The sequence below is a fragment of the Saimiri boliviensis genome, chromosome 19 (assembly GCF_048565385.1).
Source record: "Saimiri boliviensis isolate mSaiBol1 chromosome 19, mSaiBol1.pri, whole genome shotgun sequence".
NCBI lineage: Eukaryota > Metazoa > Chordata > Mammalia > Primates > Cebidae > Saimiri > Saimiri boliviensis.
Window position 1 is genome coordinate 38,085,650 of NC_133467.1, and position 18,941 is coordinate 38,104,590.

Below are 18,941 nucleotides of genomic sequence, written 5' to 3' on the forward strand. Positions count from 1 at the left end.
ATGGTAGAGTAAGAGTTTTAGAGGCTAACAGATCTGAATTCAAGCTCTTCCACTTGCCACCTTAACTGACCTTAGGTAAGTTACTTAGCATCACAAAGACTCAGTTTCTCCATCTACAAAATGAGATTATTCATGCTTACTACACAGGATTGGTGTAAGAATTAAAGAACAGGGACAATAGTTACTGTTGTTTCTGGTTTATAGTGATTGATGATGATAACGATGATCATGACAAAAAATAGAGTCCCCATCACCACGTCTCATAGGCCAAAACTTCCCCCACTAAACTGGAGATGCACGGCAGAGTATATTTGGCCATATTTAGTTCTCAGAACCTGAACCAATGCCCATTAAATTTGGTTAGACTGAATTGATGATACCATGCTCAGTGCAGAAGATCAGGATGCAATATGTGTCAGATGCTTGGATTAGAAAGGTGAGATCTCTTTGCTCCTCACCCCCACCCAGACTGAGAAGGCAGCATCATGGCAGCACCCCCACCCACACCCCCACTGCAGCCTATCACCCACCTCATCTTTGGCATGGATGGCCTTCTTCTGGATACTGAATGACTATATTCAGGGGTGTTTCAAGAAATATCTGATCGCTATGAAAAATAATACAGCTGGGATGTAAAGTCCCTGGTTATGAGTAAGCAGGCATTAGAGGCAACACAGATTATAACACACATCTTACAGCTCCTGATGTCCAAAGAGTAGCTGGTAGAAGAAAGCCAAATGAAGTTAAAGAAAGTGTCCCCCACAGCTGTGCTCATGCTGGGGTCTGAGAAACTCATCATCCACCTGCAGAAACACAGCATCCCCTTTGCCGTGGCCACCAGCTCAGGGTCTGCCTCACTGGAGATGAAGGTGAGCCGACACAAGGAGTTCTTCAGCTTGTTTTCTCACATGATGCTTGGAGATGACCCCAAAGTGCAGCACAGCAAGCCAGACCCCAACACCCTCCTAGCTTGTGCCAAGAGGTTCTCTGTCCTCCTGTGGAGAAGTACCTTGTCTTTGAAGATGCTCCCAATGAGGTAGAGGTGGCCCTGGCAGCCTGGATGCAGGTGGTGATGGTTCCAAACAGAAACTTGAGCTGAGACTTGAGGAAAAAGGCCATCTTTGTGCTGAACTCCCTGCAGGATTTCCAGCCCAAGCTGTTTGCTCCCCTATGAGTGAGAGGGAGGGCCGTCCCCAGCCCATTCTCATGGTCTACACTGCGGGGGGAAAGGGAAAAAAAATCAACAACTCCCAAATCCCAACCTGCACAGTGATTTTAGCCTTTACCTAAGGTTTGCCTTTCCATCCTGTGTGGGTTTGCCCTACTCTAAATTGTTGATGAAATGTGGCTTGACATTGAGAGAAACTCAGTGGAGATGAAAATGAAGCCCAGAACAAAGATCAAACTTGAATTACCATCTCAAAAACCAAGGTGATGGAGTATATCATAAAGTGAATGTACATGCAATATGTACATATATATATATATATATATCAGTATGTTACACATATAGGCATTATTACATGTATATGTATGTAGATATGCATATCTGTACAGGTAAGAGATACACTTTTCCAAGACAAACTGGAAGATCATTTCTCTTTTATTCCAGTTTTACTGAAACCCCAGCTGGAAAATGTAAACTATGTATGCATTTAAGTATATGGTTCACGTGTACATATGCATGTATTATACATATATTTATATTGATCATCTGTATCACTCTCCTCAGTGTCGATGTCAACATGCAATAGCAATTGATAAAGTGAGATGGTTGGTTTGCAGTCTGAGTGGGAAAGTCATGTTTTCAATGAAGAAATACTTCTTTGTATTAGCTAACATTAAAATTATTTTTGTGACCTCAGAATATCTCTGGATCTTTATTCATTGACTGACTCTGAGCCACATCATCTACAGTTTGTTGTTAGTGTGAACACAACTATGGCATTTATCTGGTATTTACATCCTTATCCACATTGGAGAATGTTTTCTACCTCAGAATAACCATTTGCCTCATTTAAGAACACTGATGGCCTACACTTTTTGGATGGAAATAGCCTTTGATTTCAGAATGTATGCTTAGCGAGACTGAGTGCCCAGGAACACTTTTGGAATAATTTAGCAGACATTGCACTCCTGTGATTAATGACTTTTATAGATTCACTCAGTCTTTAGAATTTGTCTAAGATTTGTCCGAGAAGAATGCTGATAGCCATGGAAATGGGGAGTGAAGGAGCGCTGCTCAGCTATGGCTCAGCCCTTCCCCGTGACCTCTGTTATTTGCATCTTGGAGCTACTCTTCAACTCTAGGAGTTGTGGACAAACCATAGGAATGTGTGTGTGTGTGTCTGGTGGAGTGACTGTGGATGACAAGCCCTGGCTATTGATTGATTGTGCATCAATTTAGCAAATTCATTTTCTTATTCTTTTTTTTTTTTTTTTTTTTTTTCTGAAATGGAGTCTTGCTCTGTTGCCCAGGCTGAAGTGTAGCAGTGTGACCTTGGCTCACTGCAACCTCCGCCTCCCATGTTCAAGCAATTCTCCTGTCTCAGCCTCCCAAGTAGCTGGGACTACAGGCATGCACTACCATGCCCAGCTAATTTTTTTATTTTTAGTAGAGACAGGGTTTCACCACGTTAGCCAGGCTAGTCTCAAACTCCTGACCTCAAGTGATCCACCCGCCTGAGTCTTGCAAAGCACTGAGATTACAGGCATGAGCCACTGCGTCCAGCCCATTTTCTCATTCCTGATGACCTCTATACATGTCTGCACTTTGAATTCTCCTTCAAACCAGCTGTAATGTCTTGGGGTTTCCCTCACAAATTGAATTAGTTTAATAAAATTTTTTGACACACGTTTAAAAAAAAAAAAGACAGAAGAAAAGATGCAGTCTCTTTTATGAGCCATTGAATACATATGGACAAAACCAGTTCACTTACCCTCTCCTAGGCTGATGTCAAAGGCAGTTTCCTCACTGAGGCAAGTTCTGCTTATTCAAATCCTTATTTGAATAATAATAGCAGAGGAAGTTCAGACTGGCTCAGATGATACTCTTGAATTGCTTTTAAGATACAGATATGAAGCCAGCCCCATGGCAAAATCATTTCTCCAACCTCTATTTTTCATCTCTAAAGAACAGCACTGATTAGGCCAGTGTAGGAAGAACTAGAATATTAATTTTAATATTAATATCCTACTATTAATAGACTGTTCTTGCCCTCCCCATTCTCACTCCCATCTGTTGTGTCCCATCATTCTAGCCAATCATGCAGTACTTTCAGAAAGATTTTTAAAAATAAAATTGTACTCTCTCTCCATCTTATGGTTTATTGCTACTTCTCTCAAGTGAACCTCTTCTACTCCACCTCTTCTTTCCAATCTCCCTATCAAAAAGTGACTTCTTCTAAACTCTTACAGGGCTACTTTCTAGTCACGGTATTTGCATATGGTCTTGAGTATGATAGATAAATGCAATTCATTCATTCGTTCAATCAACAAATATTTCCTGAGTGCGTGCTCTCTGCCATTGGGAATATAACAGCAAACAAAACAGAAGTGGAAGCTGCTTTTATGGAACCTGCAACTTACCGTATTCAATTCCTTCCTTCCTGAATGGATGGATGCTTGAAATCAACTTTCTCTTATGCAAGGTCAACCCTTGAAAGGATCAAGGCAACATGGCCCTTTGCCAAAGAGTGATAAAGTCTCCACTACGGTCTAATTGTTAAACTATCTTTTTCTCAAAATATGCTTTGCCCGTTCCTACTCCCCATCTTTCCTCACACTGCCTGGAATACCTCCATTCCTCTTGGCCTGCCTGAAATTCACTCACCCTGTCCAGAACAACTCCCATCTCCTCCCTGAAGCCTTCCTGCACCACTTTACCCAGCAGTGGTCTCTCTCCTTTAACTTGTAGAGCACTTGTGGATTATAATGGAACTTCACAACTATGTTATACCTTCTGAATGCCTCAAATTGTTTTCTTCCAATGCTCTCCATTCTTTCACCTTCCATTTATCAGGTTCTTAATGGAAGTTTTTGATTAGCCAAGTAGCAAGACACTATGAACATTCATGGAACAGATGAGGATAAACTATCTAGAATGATGAAATCAGTATCTAGGGCTTGTATTCGGAGACTTTCAAAGACTTTTGTACCTTGAAAAACACAACAAAGAAGACTTTAAAAACTGATTTTGAAATGTTGGCCCTGAAAGTAGGGATTACATTTATATTAGAATAACTGAATTTTGGTCTTATGAGAAGTTGTAATTATTCCCCATTTGTAATATCTACAGGATGTGGTTCACTTCAAAGATCATGTTTGTGCTCCTGAAAGTGTTTGTTTTTTATAATTTAGGAAATACTCTCAAAGATCTGGTTGGAAATGAGATATTAGTGGTTACCCTTTGCGCAGAGCTAACAATGAGTCCCTTGAGAGTCCACAACCAGGCTGGGCTTGGTCAGACACCCAGAGAAACAGCACCCACAGCACTCTTCATCTGCAGATAAGGAAGAGCCTCAGAAAAAATCTGTAAAGTTCTAATCATACATCTGACAAAATGGCCAAAAGACTAACACAAACACTTATTGCACAACCACTTTAGTGACTGTTAAGGTTTTTTAAGGGCCATTTAACTTTATCACACTTACAAAAACTGTATTAAGTGCTGAGTGTACTGCTAAGTACAATATAAACTGAGTAAATAAAATACATTCTTGTCTTCTCTTTGTTTCATCTCCTGTCTCTTGAAATCAAACTTTTATTTTAAAATATTCTATGTATTTAATTTGTAATAGGTGATATATTCACATGGCTTAAATATTAACACATATAAGAAAGTATAGAGTAAAAAGGCACTTCCCCGCCCTTCTCCCTATAGGTAACCACTGTCGTTAGGTTGGTTTGTTTGTTTGTTTCTAATTCTTACAAAAAATTAGCATGTACAAGAAAAGACCAATATATAGTCTTATTTTTGGAATTAAACTTTTCTTACCATAACATATCCTACTCCAAATCATCGGGAGGTAGGGTGGAATGCCTCCTGTTACTGTAAACAATGCTTATGGTAGAGCAAAGGGTTCAATCAATGCTTATGGACCAAAAGAAACTCACTGAGAGAAGAACCAAAAAGGCCATAGCCTGTCTTCTGCTTCTTCACCAATCCTATGAACTCAATCAGCTCCTCACTTGAGGCAAAGGCACACAGACCTTGGCTGGTTCCCTTGAAGTCTCTTCATCCCTATCCTATTTCCCTACCTGAGATTTAAATGGTTTTGAGAGAGATGGGAAACGAGAAATTTAAAAGGAGAAGAGAAGAGGAAATGAGGAAAGGAAAGAAGCCGAAAGAAAGACGCTGAGGGGGAAAGGGAAGGTGGCGCTCCAGAGAAGCATGCAGCACTCTGAGAGGAAGGATCAGAAAGAAGGTCACCAAACACTCAACACTGCCACCCACCCTCCTGCCTTGTTCCTACTGCCATCCTTACTTCGGGGACAGAGTAGGATTCATGGTGCTGAAACACCCGGTATTAGGACTCCATAATTATATCATGACATGAAGTAGTTACAGGATGTTTGGGCCTGGAGAAAACATTTCACTCCAGATGGACACATGCCTGCCTGCGCTCTTTTCCACATTTGGGAGGCCATGACCTTTATTCCCACACCCAAAGTATCTATTATGTGTGAAGCCTCAGTTCCAAACTTTTTATGGTATGCCTTTTTGTCAGAAGCAAAATGTTTCTCAAAACATTTTTTTTTCAGTTCTTCACATACAAATCCTCTTATCCCAAAAAGTAGCTTACGATTTCTATTAGAAGCACATCTAAGTCCAAGAAGAATCTGGAATGTCACACAGCACCTCTACCCTTGAGGAGCTACGGCTCTTGTTTCATACTGCAGTTGAGAACCTCTTTATAATTGATACCATAAAGCCTCTATGGCCCAGTGAAAGATATATGCTTTCTTAATTCACAGTATTCATCAAATTACAAAAATTCCTTTGTACCATTTAGTGTGTCTTCATGAAACTGGGGAGCTACTGGTTAGGATAAAGATACTGTTATAGAACAGAGAATACAAATCACTTGAAATCCATAATCAGTTTGACGACAAAGACAGCCAGGAGCCCTCTGCTACTCTAGGTGACAGCAGGAGCTGGCAGATGGTAGAAATACCCTTTCTGGCAACCGTGCCCAGTCACCCTGCATGGCATGATGTAAGATAAAAGTATCTGCTGACTTTCAGGGGTATAATTACCACCAGGGTGGGGGTGTAATTAAAGTAAGGGTAATTTACCTTAAAGAAGATAAAAATTAAGAATTACTAATGACAATAATAATTAGCTCTTTCATATCTAAGAATCACAAAATGCTTTACACCTGTAATTATCACAGCTCCCCTCTGAGGAAGGGATTCATATCTTACAGTTCCTCATTTAACAGTGGGATGAAGCAATGGACATCAGGGAAGGCAGAAGGGGGTGGAGTACTGCCTCCTCTGTCATCTGTCCTGTAAGTGGTGAAACTAGAAAGAGGTCTCAGAAAGGCTGACTCTTATTAAGGTGAATACCTTCATCTCCAAGCCATCACGCAAACGGCTGGTTCATTCCAGGATCAAGTGATTCATCTCATTCTAACCTGTTGGCCATTTAAACTGCCACAATGCAATAAAATTATATCATATCAGCAAGCATTTTTTTGAACATCTATTAGGAATAAACGATACAGAATTACCTTCAAAAAATTTAAAACCTAATTGAGAAGACAAAACAAGCACCCATTAAACTAGAGAAGAATATAAAAATTACACATTAACTAGTACTAAATTATATGATGCTATGTATGCTATAGGGGAAAAAAATTTTAATTTAAAGATCATTCCATGTAAAGGTCAAAGAAGGTTTTTGAAGAGGAGACTGAACTTCTCTGGGGCCTGAAAGAAACTATACTAGGTTTTAGATTGACAGAGGTGAGATCCAAGAGGTGGGTCAATGAATACAAAGAAACAATAGAAAAACTTGAAAATTTTAACACACAGTTTTTTAAAGAAGTCTTTGATGGAGAGCTGTTTGAAGCATCTTACATTTTTTCAAAGCCACGTAGAATTACCCTTCTTTGAACATTTTCCTAGAATGTCAACATCATAGTTCATACTGGGTTCTGGAGAAGTCCATTAGGTTAAAGATGACAATAGAAACTCTGCTTTATCTAAATCTTCACTCTGGAAGTTATCCGGTTGAGCTCAGTCAGGATCTGGGCCAGGTAAATGTCACAACATGTCAAATCTATCTCTTCTTTTCTGGCTTCTAATAGGAGAAAATAGGAGATGAGCCCTTGAATGAGATAAAGACTAGGAAAATCTAATACTCTTAGTTTTTTATGTGTTTGTTTATTAATCCAGCAGAGCCCCACCCCCAAAGATTTCAAAAGTGACAGGGGCTTCATATTAATATAATGTTAAAGCATCTAAGTAATATAAATTTTATTTTCTCTTTTTAATTCTTCTGTAATAAAGAGCTCAAGTCTCAACACCAAATACCAGGATAATACTATAGCTATACTATAGATACGTTCTGATAAAGAAGGGCATTCTTGCAGAAATGGAGCAGGGAGACCTGGGTCATTCCCAGGCCAGTCAGCAATATTCTCTGACCTTTCGGTGCCTCAGTCTCCAGTCTTAAAAAAGAGTGATATTGGAGGTTTTAGTCTATAAAAAATAAGGAGATCTTTCAGATTGTAACAATATTTTTATTTTTTGATGGTCCACAGTAAAGGAACAGTACTACATTTCAAGAACTCTCAGTTGGTCTCAATTAAAAATAGACTGAACCGTTTGGTTAGGATTTGATAATTTTCTACATTCATTAGCCTTTAGCAACCTTTTGAAAAACTAGAAGGCCATGGAAACTATTTCACTGTCCAAATTTTATGTCACTGACTCCTTTTAAAATGATATTCTCAAATAATGACAGTGTATAAACTAAAAGAATATTATGTAGCAATGAAGATACTTCACTAGGAGAATTTCAAACTTGATTTTGGATTTAACATCTTAATCTACTTTACTTTCTGATGATGGACCAAGAGCAGAAATGGAGGCCAATTTTCTTAGGTTAATGCAGGTTTTTGAATATTTTCCCTTATGCTGAACTAACTTTTAATAAGAGTGGGTAGACGAACCACCACTGAATTTTAAAATCTAGCTTCATTCAGAGAGGGGGAAGAGTTTTTCTGTTATAATGAATGCAATTTGGGGTATTTTTCAAGGCTGTTCAAAAGCACATGGGTGGGGGGAATTGCCATTCTATTTATAATTTTGAATGGTTGATGCTACTTTTCTCTTTATTTTCAGGGAACCTAACAATTTCCAGTTCCCTTTTGGGTTTATTCCCTAGAGAAAAATATGAGGTTTCCCAATACATCACACACTGGAGGATACAAACAAAAGCAGACCTAAGGCAAGCCTTGTCCAGGTTATTCCTTGAGGAACACTCATGATTGCAGTGTGGTCAGTGCTTATGATGGTCTTATCTTAGAATCCAAAGAGTAAGAGATCTGCATAAAATCCTAGACTTCAGTGTTGAAGCCTTTAAGAGGCAGAAATGAGCCATGCTTATAATTGTCTTACCATTCCCTGTCACTTCTACCTTCCTCTTAACGCCATATCTGGGATGGCAGCAAGTGAGGGGGCATACGGAGTTGAATTCCATTATAATTTGGACCAATCTGCACATAAAGAAATAGCCACCAAGAATTGGATTCCAAATTTTCACTCATGCCATTGAAGGACCCTACAATTGCCTCAAAATTCAGAAAACCAATACATGCCTCCGTTGGACAAAGGATGAAACAAAAGTGCAGAGAAGCCATTGAATCATCCAATAGTCTTCATAAACCTTACATTTCAGACTATCGTCAAAGTTTCATATAGTCTGAAATGTAAGGATGGAAGTCACTGACAACCATGGATAAAATCCAATTCTTTACAATAAAACAGCACTGAAATTTGCAGATGATCAACCGAATTGAGAAAGCCCTGATGGATATAATGGGCTAGAATAACCGATTACCTCAATGTGCTTCCAGGAGAAGCAGACTCAAGTGTTTAGATGTCATAATCATTAGTAACTGAGGCTAAGTAGGATGATTATATCTACAATAATGCATTACACCAGCTCTTTTTCCCGAGGAGCATCAATATGCTAATGAGAAAACTAATGAACAAACTTCATTTAAGTTTAATATCTCTAAGAATGAAATTTCACAGATTTCAAGGTTTCTTATGAATGATTTAATAAAAATATATTTCTAAGGTACCCTCCCAAACTGTTTACTGAGGAGGCAGTCCCCAGTCTGTAAGAAAACCCTCGTAAGACCCAGGAATACAAATGTAAAAATTTTTCCCACCTGCATTTTTAGAGAAGAAACTAAGATGCAATTCTTTGCATCTCTTTCATTGCCCTAGAATTGAAGCAATTGCTTCTGGCGGGGCTTATGAGCAGCTCACCATGGACTGTCACATCCCATAGAGAAATTAATTGGTTTTCATCAGTTTATTTCAAAGTTTCTGCTTAATCCCAAACTAGAGCTTGTATCTTTTATAAAGCAAATGGCTTAGGGGTCACTCCTTTGTAATGAAGTAATAAGCAATTAAGATTCTAAAGATTTAATACCTTTGTTTTATTGTTTAATTTAGTTTTAACAAATAAAGAAAATTGGAGATTCTGCCAAATATTTTACCCTCTTATGTTAGGTGGGTCCATTACCCTGATTGTCAGGAAGCAAGGTCTGTGAACCTTGTGCCAAAGAGCTACGTGAGCAAATAGTGAGATAAACAAGCCATTTGTGGAGACAGAGGTGGAGCTGGGCTTGTTAGGAATGAATCAGGCTGTCCCACAGAGTGGGCGTCTCCTTCCCAAGTTGCTCTCCAGGGCACAATTAAAACCTCTATAAAAGGCCCAGCTTCCAGTTACCCAGTACACTTGCCCGTGGTGTCAGCGAGCACTGGACTTCTTCCTCTGGTGAAGTGGGTAAGTCCCATTCTGTGGGATTATGGTCTTCTTTATGATTCTCCATTTTTATAGCTATTTCAGATGTTGGGGTATGGGGGGAGGTTCTATGTGCCAGAATGTATCGGTATCTTACAGGGATAAATAAACTTTTACTAATTCTTTTCCATCTTCTTATGATTGGAGCCATCACTTGAACTGAAACATAACCCTTCTCCCTGGGCTCTGAACTCTATACTTAATGCACATCAAAGATGATCATGTGTGGCTCTGATAGGATTCATCTTCCTAAAAACTTCCATCTCAAAAGTTTGCCAACCCTCTGTTCTCTTTTACATTGGTTCTACCTAATATTAGCCATCTTCATACAGTTACAGCATCTAAGATATTGGAGTTGAGAAGCAGATAAAGAAGTTAGCTAGATGAACCACTTCACATACCCTGCCAGTAATGCCATCCATGTATTCTTATAACGTTGACTTACTGCTGGCTAATGTTTTCTAAAAAGCCAAGATTCCAGGAAAACCAATATCATTCACAGTTTTCTAGATTGTTTGGTTCAGAAAGGACCTCTCAGAAGCTTTCAATACTTCAGTATCTGAATATCTACATTATATCTGAGTTGGAGCAGATAACATACACTCTCTGTTTTCTGCATGTGTGTATCTAAATGTTACCATCTTTTGACTAGGAAGAAGTACTATTTAATCTTAAAATTGCTGGCTTATGAATTATATTCTATAAGAGTTCCTAAATTCCTTATGGACTGTAATGTTCGGGAACAATTCACATTCCCTTCATTGTTCTATTTTCTACCAAATGTTTTGCTGACATGGCCACTATCCACTTTAAGATACTCTCAAGTCTTCCTTCACCTTTTGGCTTTTACCTGTCCTTTTTGCTCAACTTTAAAGGAAGGTGTTTATGAGTAGAAATATATCAAATTTTGATTTCTGCACTGCTATCTTTATTGTCTGCTCTGAAATATGCTGGGGAGCTGGAGGAAATAGAAAAGAAAAGGACATAGATAATCCACATTGGGTGAACAATCAAAAGCTGACTATAGGATAGCCTGAAGATGATTCCCTGGCTTGGAATTTCTCAGGATCACTTTTTCTCTTTCTGATACAATATTCAAAGGTTAAAATGCTCTGAAAGTCCAGGTTGAAAGTACTTCTATAAATTCAAATTATTTAGGGATCTGCCTGAAATAGTGTCAATGAAGCTTTCCCAAGAGCAGAAATGAGATTTTGATTCTGGATCTTATTTTATTGCTAGGTTTACTTGAGCTTGAAAGAAAGAAAAAAATGTCTCCACTTCTGAGAAGCATCTGTGACATCATTGAAATTTTCAATCAGTATGTCTCACATGATTGCGATGGAGCAGCATTAACTAAGAAAGACCTGAAGAACCTCCTTGAAAGAGAATTTGGAGCTGTGCTTCGGGTAAGAACTAATAAAAGGAGATCTGTTTACTTGAGGCTATGAGATTTATTCTGAGGAAACCAGAGCAAGGAATGGTGGCTCTATATTCATATTACACAACAACTCGTCTGCACTACATCCCCCATTCATTTCTGAGTCAGAAGGTACTTACTTGGCATTGTGGTCTGAATAATAAAGTATTTCATGTACTTGATGGTGTGGCCATGTAAATGAGCTCTTCATGGGACATTACTACAAAAGATGTCAAATCAAATTAGATTTGGAGAAAATCTAATTTGTTTCCAATTTCAAGACTGAGATCAGCCTGATCTCTGCTAAAATGGTGCTACCCATAAATGTTTTGTTCTCTTTTCTAATATGGAATAGAAACCAAATCAAGAATACTGGCCACTTCAGACAGAAGGGACTACTTCAAATCTTCATTAGTTTCCATTGTAGCTCTCTCAAGGATGAGTTCACTCTCACTTAGTTAAAGGGAACTTGTTTATTCTTTCTTGAGGTTGAGTAGCTTTGTTAATTTTGCACATAGGTTCACGACGCAGTTTTGAATCTTCATTTCAAGCCCTGCCTCTAAGGTGTGTAGGCTTACCGGCTATTCTGCTTTGTGTCTCTCTTCCTTCGTCCTCCAGTTTGGTCAGCACTAAATTACGAGATGCAAAAATTCCCAAGATGAGGGTTCACATTTTACACGGGGACAAGACTTGATACACACTGGGCATTTTTCTAATTGCTCTGAATGTCTCTTGAGTGTGTGCATACTATAAAATACATCATGTGTGAATACAATTTTACTACCTGTAAACAGTACATTGTAAAATTTTTGTTTTCATTATTATTATAGAGACCACATGACCCCAAGACGGTAGATCTGATCCTGGAACTTCTGGATCGTGACTGTAACGGGCATGTCGATTTCAATGAATTCCTCCTATTCATTTTCAAAGTGGCTCAAGCTTGTTACTATGCTCTGGACCAGGCCACGGGACTAGATGAAGACAAGCGACCGCTCTGGGATGGAAAGGAGAACCTGTTACAAGATCGCAAGCAAGAAGACCAAAGGAGATTCGAGCACCAGGGCAGACAACTGGAAGGAGAATCTGGGCAACGACGGAGGCAGAAGAGGCAGGAACAGGAGAGGGAGCTCACTGAGGTAGAGGAGCAAAGGGAGAAACAAGAGCGACTTGAGCAGCGTGATAGGCAGCGCCGCAACGAGGAGCTTCCAGACGAAGAGCAACAGAGAAGGCGGGAGCTGCAGGAGCTGAGGAGGGAGTGCCGTGAGGAGAAGCAGCAGCAAAGGCGAGAGATGCAAGAGAGAGTGCTCCAGGAGGAAGAAGAGAAGCTGCAAACACGGGAGAGGCAAGAGCAAAGGGAGCGCCTGGAAGACGAACCGCAGCGGCAAAGAGAGCTCCAAGTGGAAGAAGAGCAGGTACAGAAGCGGGAGCAGCAAGAGCTGAAGAGGGAGCGCCAGGAGGAAGAGCAGCAGCTGCAAAGGCTAAGGCGCGAGCAGCAGTTGAGGCGTGAGGAGGAGAGGCGCGAGCAGCAACTAAGGCGCGAGGAGGAGGAGGAGAGGCGCGAGCAGCAGCTGAAGCGGGAGCAGGAGGAGGAGAGGCGCGAGCAGCAGTTGAGGCGTGAGGAGAAGGAGAGGCGCGAGCAGCGGCTGAAGCGCGAGCAGGAGGACAGGCGCGAGCAACAACTAAGGCGCGAGCAACAACTAAGGCGCGAGCAGGAGGAGAGGCGCGAGCAGCGGCTGAAGCGCGAGCAGGAGGAGGAGGAGAGGCGCGAGCAGCAGCTGAGGCGTGAGGAGAAGGAGGAGAGGCTCGAGCAGCGGCTGAAGCGCGAGCAGGAGGACAGGCGCGAGCAACAACTAAGGCGCGAGCAACAACTAAAGCGCGAGCAGGAGGAGAGGCGCGAGCAGCGGCTGAAGCGCGAGCAGGAGGACAGGCGCGAGCAACAACTAAGGCGCGAGCAGGAGGAGAGGGGCGAGCAGCGGCTGAGGCGCGAGCAGGAGCTGGCTGAAGAGGAGGAGCAGGAACAGGTCCGGGAGCGGATTAAGAGCCGCACCCCGAAGTGGCAGTGGCAGCTAGAAAGGGAGGCCGACACACGGCAAAGTAAAGTCTACTCGAGGCCCCGCAGGCAGGAAGAGCAGAGGCGCCGCCAAGAGCAGGAGAAGAGGCGGCGCTGGGAGCGTGAGCTGCAACGGCAGGAGGAACCCGCTCGCCGGCAGCAGCAGCAGGAGGAGCAGCGCCGGGACTTCAAATGGCAGTGGCAGGCTGAGGAAGAGAGCGAGAGGCGCCAACAGAGGCTGTCGGTCAGGCCCTCGTCGCCGGAACAGCGGGAGAGGCAGCTGAGGGCAGAGGAGCGCCTGCAGCAAGAACAACGGTTTCTCCAGGAGGAGGAGGAGAAGGAGCAGCGTCTCGAGAGGGAGCAAGAGCTGCAGTTCCTGGAGGAAGAAGAGCAGCTCCAGCGGCGGGAGCGCTCCCAACAGCTCCAGGAGGAGGAGGACGGCCTCCATGAGGATCAGGAAAAGAGGCGACGCCAGGAACAGCGCCGCGACCAAAAATGGAGGTGGCAACTAGAAGAAGAAAGGAAGAGACGCCGCCACACGCTGTACGCCAAGCCGGCCCTACGCGAGCAGCTGAAGAAGGAAGAGGAGCTGCAGCAGGAAGAGCAGCTGCTGAGAGAAGAGCGGGAGAAGAGAAGGCGCCAGGAACGGGAGAGACAGTACCGCGAGGAAGAGGAGCTGCAGCAGGAAGAGCAGCTGCTGAGAGAAGAACGCGAGAAGAGAAGGCGCCAGGAACAGGAGAGGCAGTACCGCGAGGAAGAGGAGCTGCAGCAGGAGGAAGAGCAGCTGCTGAGAGAAGAACGCGAGAAGAGAAGGCGCCAGGAGCCGGAGAGGCAGTATCGGGAGGAGGAAGAGCTTCAGCGCCAGGACAGAAAGCGGCGGTACCGGGATGAGGATCAGCGCCGTGACCTGAAATGGCAGTGGGAGCCAGAAAAAGAAAATGCAATTCGTAATAACAGGGTTTACCGCAAACGTAGAGAGAATGAACAGCTCCGGCAGTTGGAAGATTCCCAGGTGCGTGACAGACAATTCCGGCAGGATCTGCAGCCCCTGCTGGATGAACAGCAAGAGAGAGACCGCGAGCAAGAGAGGCGGCGCTGGCAGCAGCGCGACAGGCAACTCCCAGAGGAAGAAGAGCTGAGGCGAGAAGAGCAAAAGGAAGCCAACGGGCGCGACTGGAAATTCCAAGAGGAAATGCAGTTGCTGAGAGAGGAAAAAGAGAAGAGGCGCCAGGAGAGAGACAGAAAATTCCGCGAGGAGGAACAGCTGCTACAGGGAAGGGAGGAACAGCAGCTGCGCCGCCAAGAGCGTGACAGAAAATTCCTCGAGGAGGAGCAGCAACTGCGCCGCCAGGAGCGCGAACAACAGCTGCGCCAGGAACGCGACAGAAAATTCCGTGAAGAGGAACAGCTCCGCCAGGAGAGGGAGGAAGAGCAGCTGCGCCGCCAGGAGCGCGACAGAAAATTCCGTGAAGAGGAACAGCTCCGCCAGGAGAGGGAGGAAGAGCAGCTGCGCCGCCAGGAACGCGACAGAAAATTCCGTGAAGAGGAACAGCTCCGCCAGGAGAGGGAGGAAGAGCAGCTGCGCCGCCAGGAGCGCGACAGAAAATTCCGTGAGGAGGAGCAGCTGCTCCAGGAAAGGGAAGAACAGCAGCTGCGCAGCCAAGAGCGCGACAGAAAATTCCTAGAAGAGGAACAGCAGCTGCGCCGCCAGGAACGAGAGAGAAAATTCCGTGAGGAGGAACAGCTGCTCCAGGAAACGGAGGAACAGCAGCTGCGCCGCCAAGAGCGCGACAGAAAATTCCTCGAGGACGAACAGCAGCTGCGCCACCAGGAGCGCGACAGAAAATTCCGCGAGGAGGAACAGCTGCTCCAGGAAAGGGAGGAGCAGCAGCTGCGCCAAGAGCGTGACAGAAAATTCCTGGAAGAGAAACAGCAGCTGCGCCGCCAGGAACGAGAGAGAAAATTCCGTGAGGAGGAACTGCAGCGCCAAGAAACGGAGGAACAGCAGCTGCGCCGCCAGGAGCGCGACAGAAAATTCCGCGAGGAGGAACAGCTGCTCCAGGAAAGGGAAGAACAGCAGCTGCGCCTCCAAAAGCGTGACAGAAAATTCCTCGAGGAGGAGCAGCAGCTGCGCCGCCAGGAGCGCGAACAACAGCTGCGCCAGGACCGCGACAGAAAATTCCGCGAGGAGGAACAGCTCCGCCAGGAGAGGGAGGAAGAGCAGCTGCGCCGCCAGGAGCGCGACAGAAAATTCCTAGAAGAGGAACAGCAGCTGCGCCGCCAGGAACGAGAGAGAAAATTCCGTGAGGAGGAACAGCAGCTCCAAGAAACGGAGGAACAGCAACTGCGCCGCCAAGAGCGCGACAGAAAATTCCTCGAGGACGAACAGCAGCTGCGCCGCCAGGAGCGCGACAGAAAATTCCGCGAGGAGGAGCAACAGCTGCGCCGCCAGGAGCGCGAACAACAGCTGCGCCAGGACCGCGACAGAAAATTCCGCGAGGAGGAACGGCTCCGTCAGGAGAGGGAGGAAGAGCAGCTGCGCCGCCAGGAGCGCGACAGAAAATTCCGCGAGGAGGAGCAGCTCCACCAGGAAAGGGAAGATCGCCAGCTCCGCCGCCAGGAACTAGACAGAAAATTCCGCGAGGAGGAACAGCTGCTCCAGGAAAGGGAAGAACAGCAGCTGCGCCTCCAAAAGCGTGACAGAAAATTCCTCGAGGAGGAGCAGCAGCTGCGCCGCCAGGAACGCGAACAACAGCTGCGCCAGGACCGCGACAGAAAATTCCGCGAGGAGGAACAGCTCCGCCAGGAGAGGGAGGAAGAGCAGCTGCGCCGCCAGGAGCGCGACAGAAAATTCCGCGAGGAGGAGCAGCTCCACCAGGAAAGGGAAGATCGCCAGCTCCGCCGCCAGGAACTAGACAGAAAATTCCGCGAGGAGGAACAGCTGCTCCAGGAAAGGGAAGAACAGCAGCTGCGCCTCCAAAAGCGTGACAGAAAATTCCTCGAGGAGGAGCAGCAGCTGCGCCGCCAGGAACGCGAACAACAGCTGCGCCAGGACCGCGACAGAAAATTCCGCGAGGAGGAACAGCTCCGCCAGGAGAGGGAGGAAGAGCAGCTGCGCCGCCAGGAGCGCGACAGAAAATTCCGCGAGGAGGAACAGCTCCGCCAGGAGAGGGAGGAAGAACAGCTGCGCCGCCAGGAGAGGGAGGAACAGCAGCTGCGCCGCCAACAGCGGGACAGAAAGTATCGCAGGGAAGAAGAGCAGCTGCAGCTTGAGGAGCAGGAAGAGCAGAGGCGCCGACAGGAGCCAGACCGGCAGCACCGGGCGGAGGAGCAGTTTGCCAGGCAGGAGCAGAGTCGTCATCAGGCACAAGAACTGTGGCAAGAAGAAGAGCAGAGACGTCGCCAGGAACGGGAAAGGAAATTCCGGGAAGAACAGCTCCGCCGCCAGCAGGAGGAAGAACAGAGGCGCCGCCAAGTCCGGGAGACCCAAACCCAAGAAGGCAAGGGTTATGGGCGGCTTCTGGAGCCCGGCGCTCGTCAGTTTGCCAATGTCCCAGTGCGCTCCAGCCCTCTCTATGAGTACATCCAAGAGCAGAGATCTCAATACCGCCCTTAAGAGATATTGCCAATATCCTGACACCTGCCAAAGCTTTGAGCACAAGAAAATGAGAAACACTGGGTACTAAGTGATAACTCAGATGTTTCAGGTTGTGGGAAAACTCTCTGATGTTAGAATGTCTTTTCTTTCAAAATCTTAAACTACGCTCATTTTATGTACTTTGTACTCCTGCTTTTTATTCTTCCTCAAGTAGTTCTTTACTGCAAGACGTCTTTCTTTTGCTCGTTGATGCAGCTGTGGTGTGCATTTGAAAAAAAAAAAACCATAAATCATTTAATTTGTTTAAGGAGTTTTGTTTGAGGAACATGTTCATTTATTGCTTAAAGAAGTAACAAGAATAATAGGATGACTTGAGATTCTAAACAATGGGTCTGTTTGTTTAATGATTGACCCATCTTGTGGAAAGTGCAGATATTTTTAATGCTCAAGTTGCTATTTCTTCTTAAACCTAAATTGATCTTTGCCCCCAAACAGCTTTTCATATTTTGTGGCATAATTAGCAGAATTCCAGGTAACTGAAATTTTATAACCCTTGGATAGTGCGGGGCGGGGGGTGACCACTGCATAAAAACTTTCTGTGAAATCAGCCTATTACTGGAAGAAATATCTGTTAAGGACAGGTTTAGCTTTGAAGATTTAGAATTCAAATTAGATTTTTTTACACTCAACTTCACTTACACATATAATCTCATGAAGCAAAAATGAGGTGTTTCTCAAACAACTTCAGAGTTCAAATTTTAAAATTGTGTCTGGTGTAGGCTACAGTGTTCATTCTACTTCCCCAAGTTCTGAAGAGTTTGAGAATATTACAAAACTTTGTTAATTTTAGCTTATTAGAAGGAAGCTATTCAGAATCCCATAAACATCTGGCTTACTCTAGGGCCAATAAGAGATCACAGAGAGCATATTGGGGGTGTAAAAAGGAAAAATGTGTGAACATAGGGGCAACTTTCTAGAGGCCCTTTGACAAGACCCATCAGCCCACAATCATTTTAGGCCTATTTATAATACCTTGGAAACATTCTTGTTGAAATAATTGGACTGTGAAAAATAATAATAAATGTTTGGCAAATAACTACTTTTGTCTGTTTTAACTCTACATCACTCATAACTCAAGATGTCATGGTCTGGAAACTAACACAAGTTCCCAATCACATAAGGGCAGCTTGTTACCATTTTCTATGTCCAAATATAAAAAAGAGGAGAGGGGATTCTTTGTTTTTCCCCAACAATTTTTTTGCAGTTAGCCTGAACCCTATTTCCACCCGCACACTGGAGTGTTTTTATTCTTGATCTCACAGCTTTCTATACCATTTCTTGCAGCGACTCACTGGTCATGATAAATACTGGTGCTCCCAATGTTTGTTAATATTTCCTTTAGAGAAAGCAGCAGCTTCTTAGTCTCTGATTTCTGATGAGCCAATAATAGAAAATGGCTTGAAACTTCAGATCAGCACTATAAAAACTGTAGATGTCCTGTTGACATCTGTACACAATCCATGAGGTGACTGAGTCAGAAGGTACTTACTAGTAATTGGGCTGAAGTATCGAATTATTATCTAATAATCCAAACACCCCTGTGCTGCCTGCTGGAGTCTTACATTTAGTATCCATATTTCATAACTAGAAATAAGTCCTAGAGGTCCCTAATCAAAACAATATCATTTCTAATCTTGAGAGTCTGATGAGAAGATGCCCTAAAGTTATAGTCACTCAAAATTTTTATCAGTGGTGGAGAAAAGCTAAGCTTATAGCTCCTGAGTATCATTCTGATAGAGTAACATGGCATTTTCTTCAAGAAGCA

General features: G+C 44.0%; 1 protein-coding gene and 1 pseudogene across 1 annotated transcript; both read left to right on the plus strand.

Annotated features, from left to right (window-relative positions):
* The first annotated feature begins 485 nt into the window (after positions 1–485).
* On the plus strand, positions 486–1,174 carry LOC101032715 (pseudouridine-5'-phosphatase pseudogene; annotated as a pseudogene).
* An 8,810-nt stretch (positions 1,175–9,984) lies between these two features.
* TCHH (trichohyalin) lies at positions 9,985–18,212 on the plus strand. The gene is made up of 3 exons (XM_039460173.2): positions 9,985–10,030; positions 11,288–11,454; positions 12,296–18,212. The coding sequence occupies exons 2-3, from the start codon at positions 11,317–11,319 to the stop codon at positions 17,132–17,134; spliced, it is 4,977 nt and encodes a 1,658-aa protein (XP_039316107.2). The 5' UTR covers positions 9,985–10,030; positions 11,288–11,316; the 3' UTR covers positions 17,135–18,212.
* The last annotated feature ends 729 nt before the right edge of the window (positions 18,213–18,941 follow it).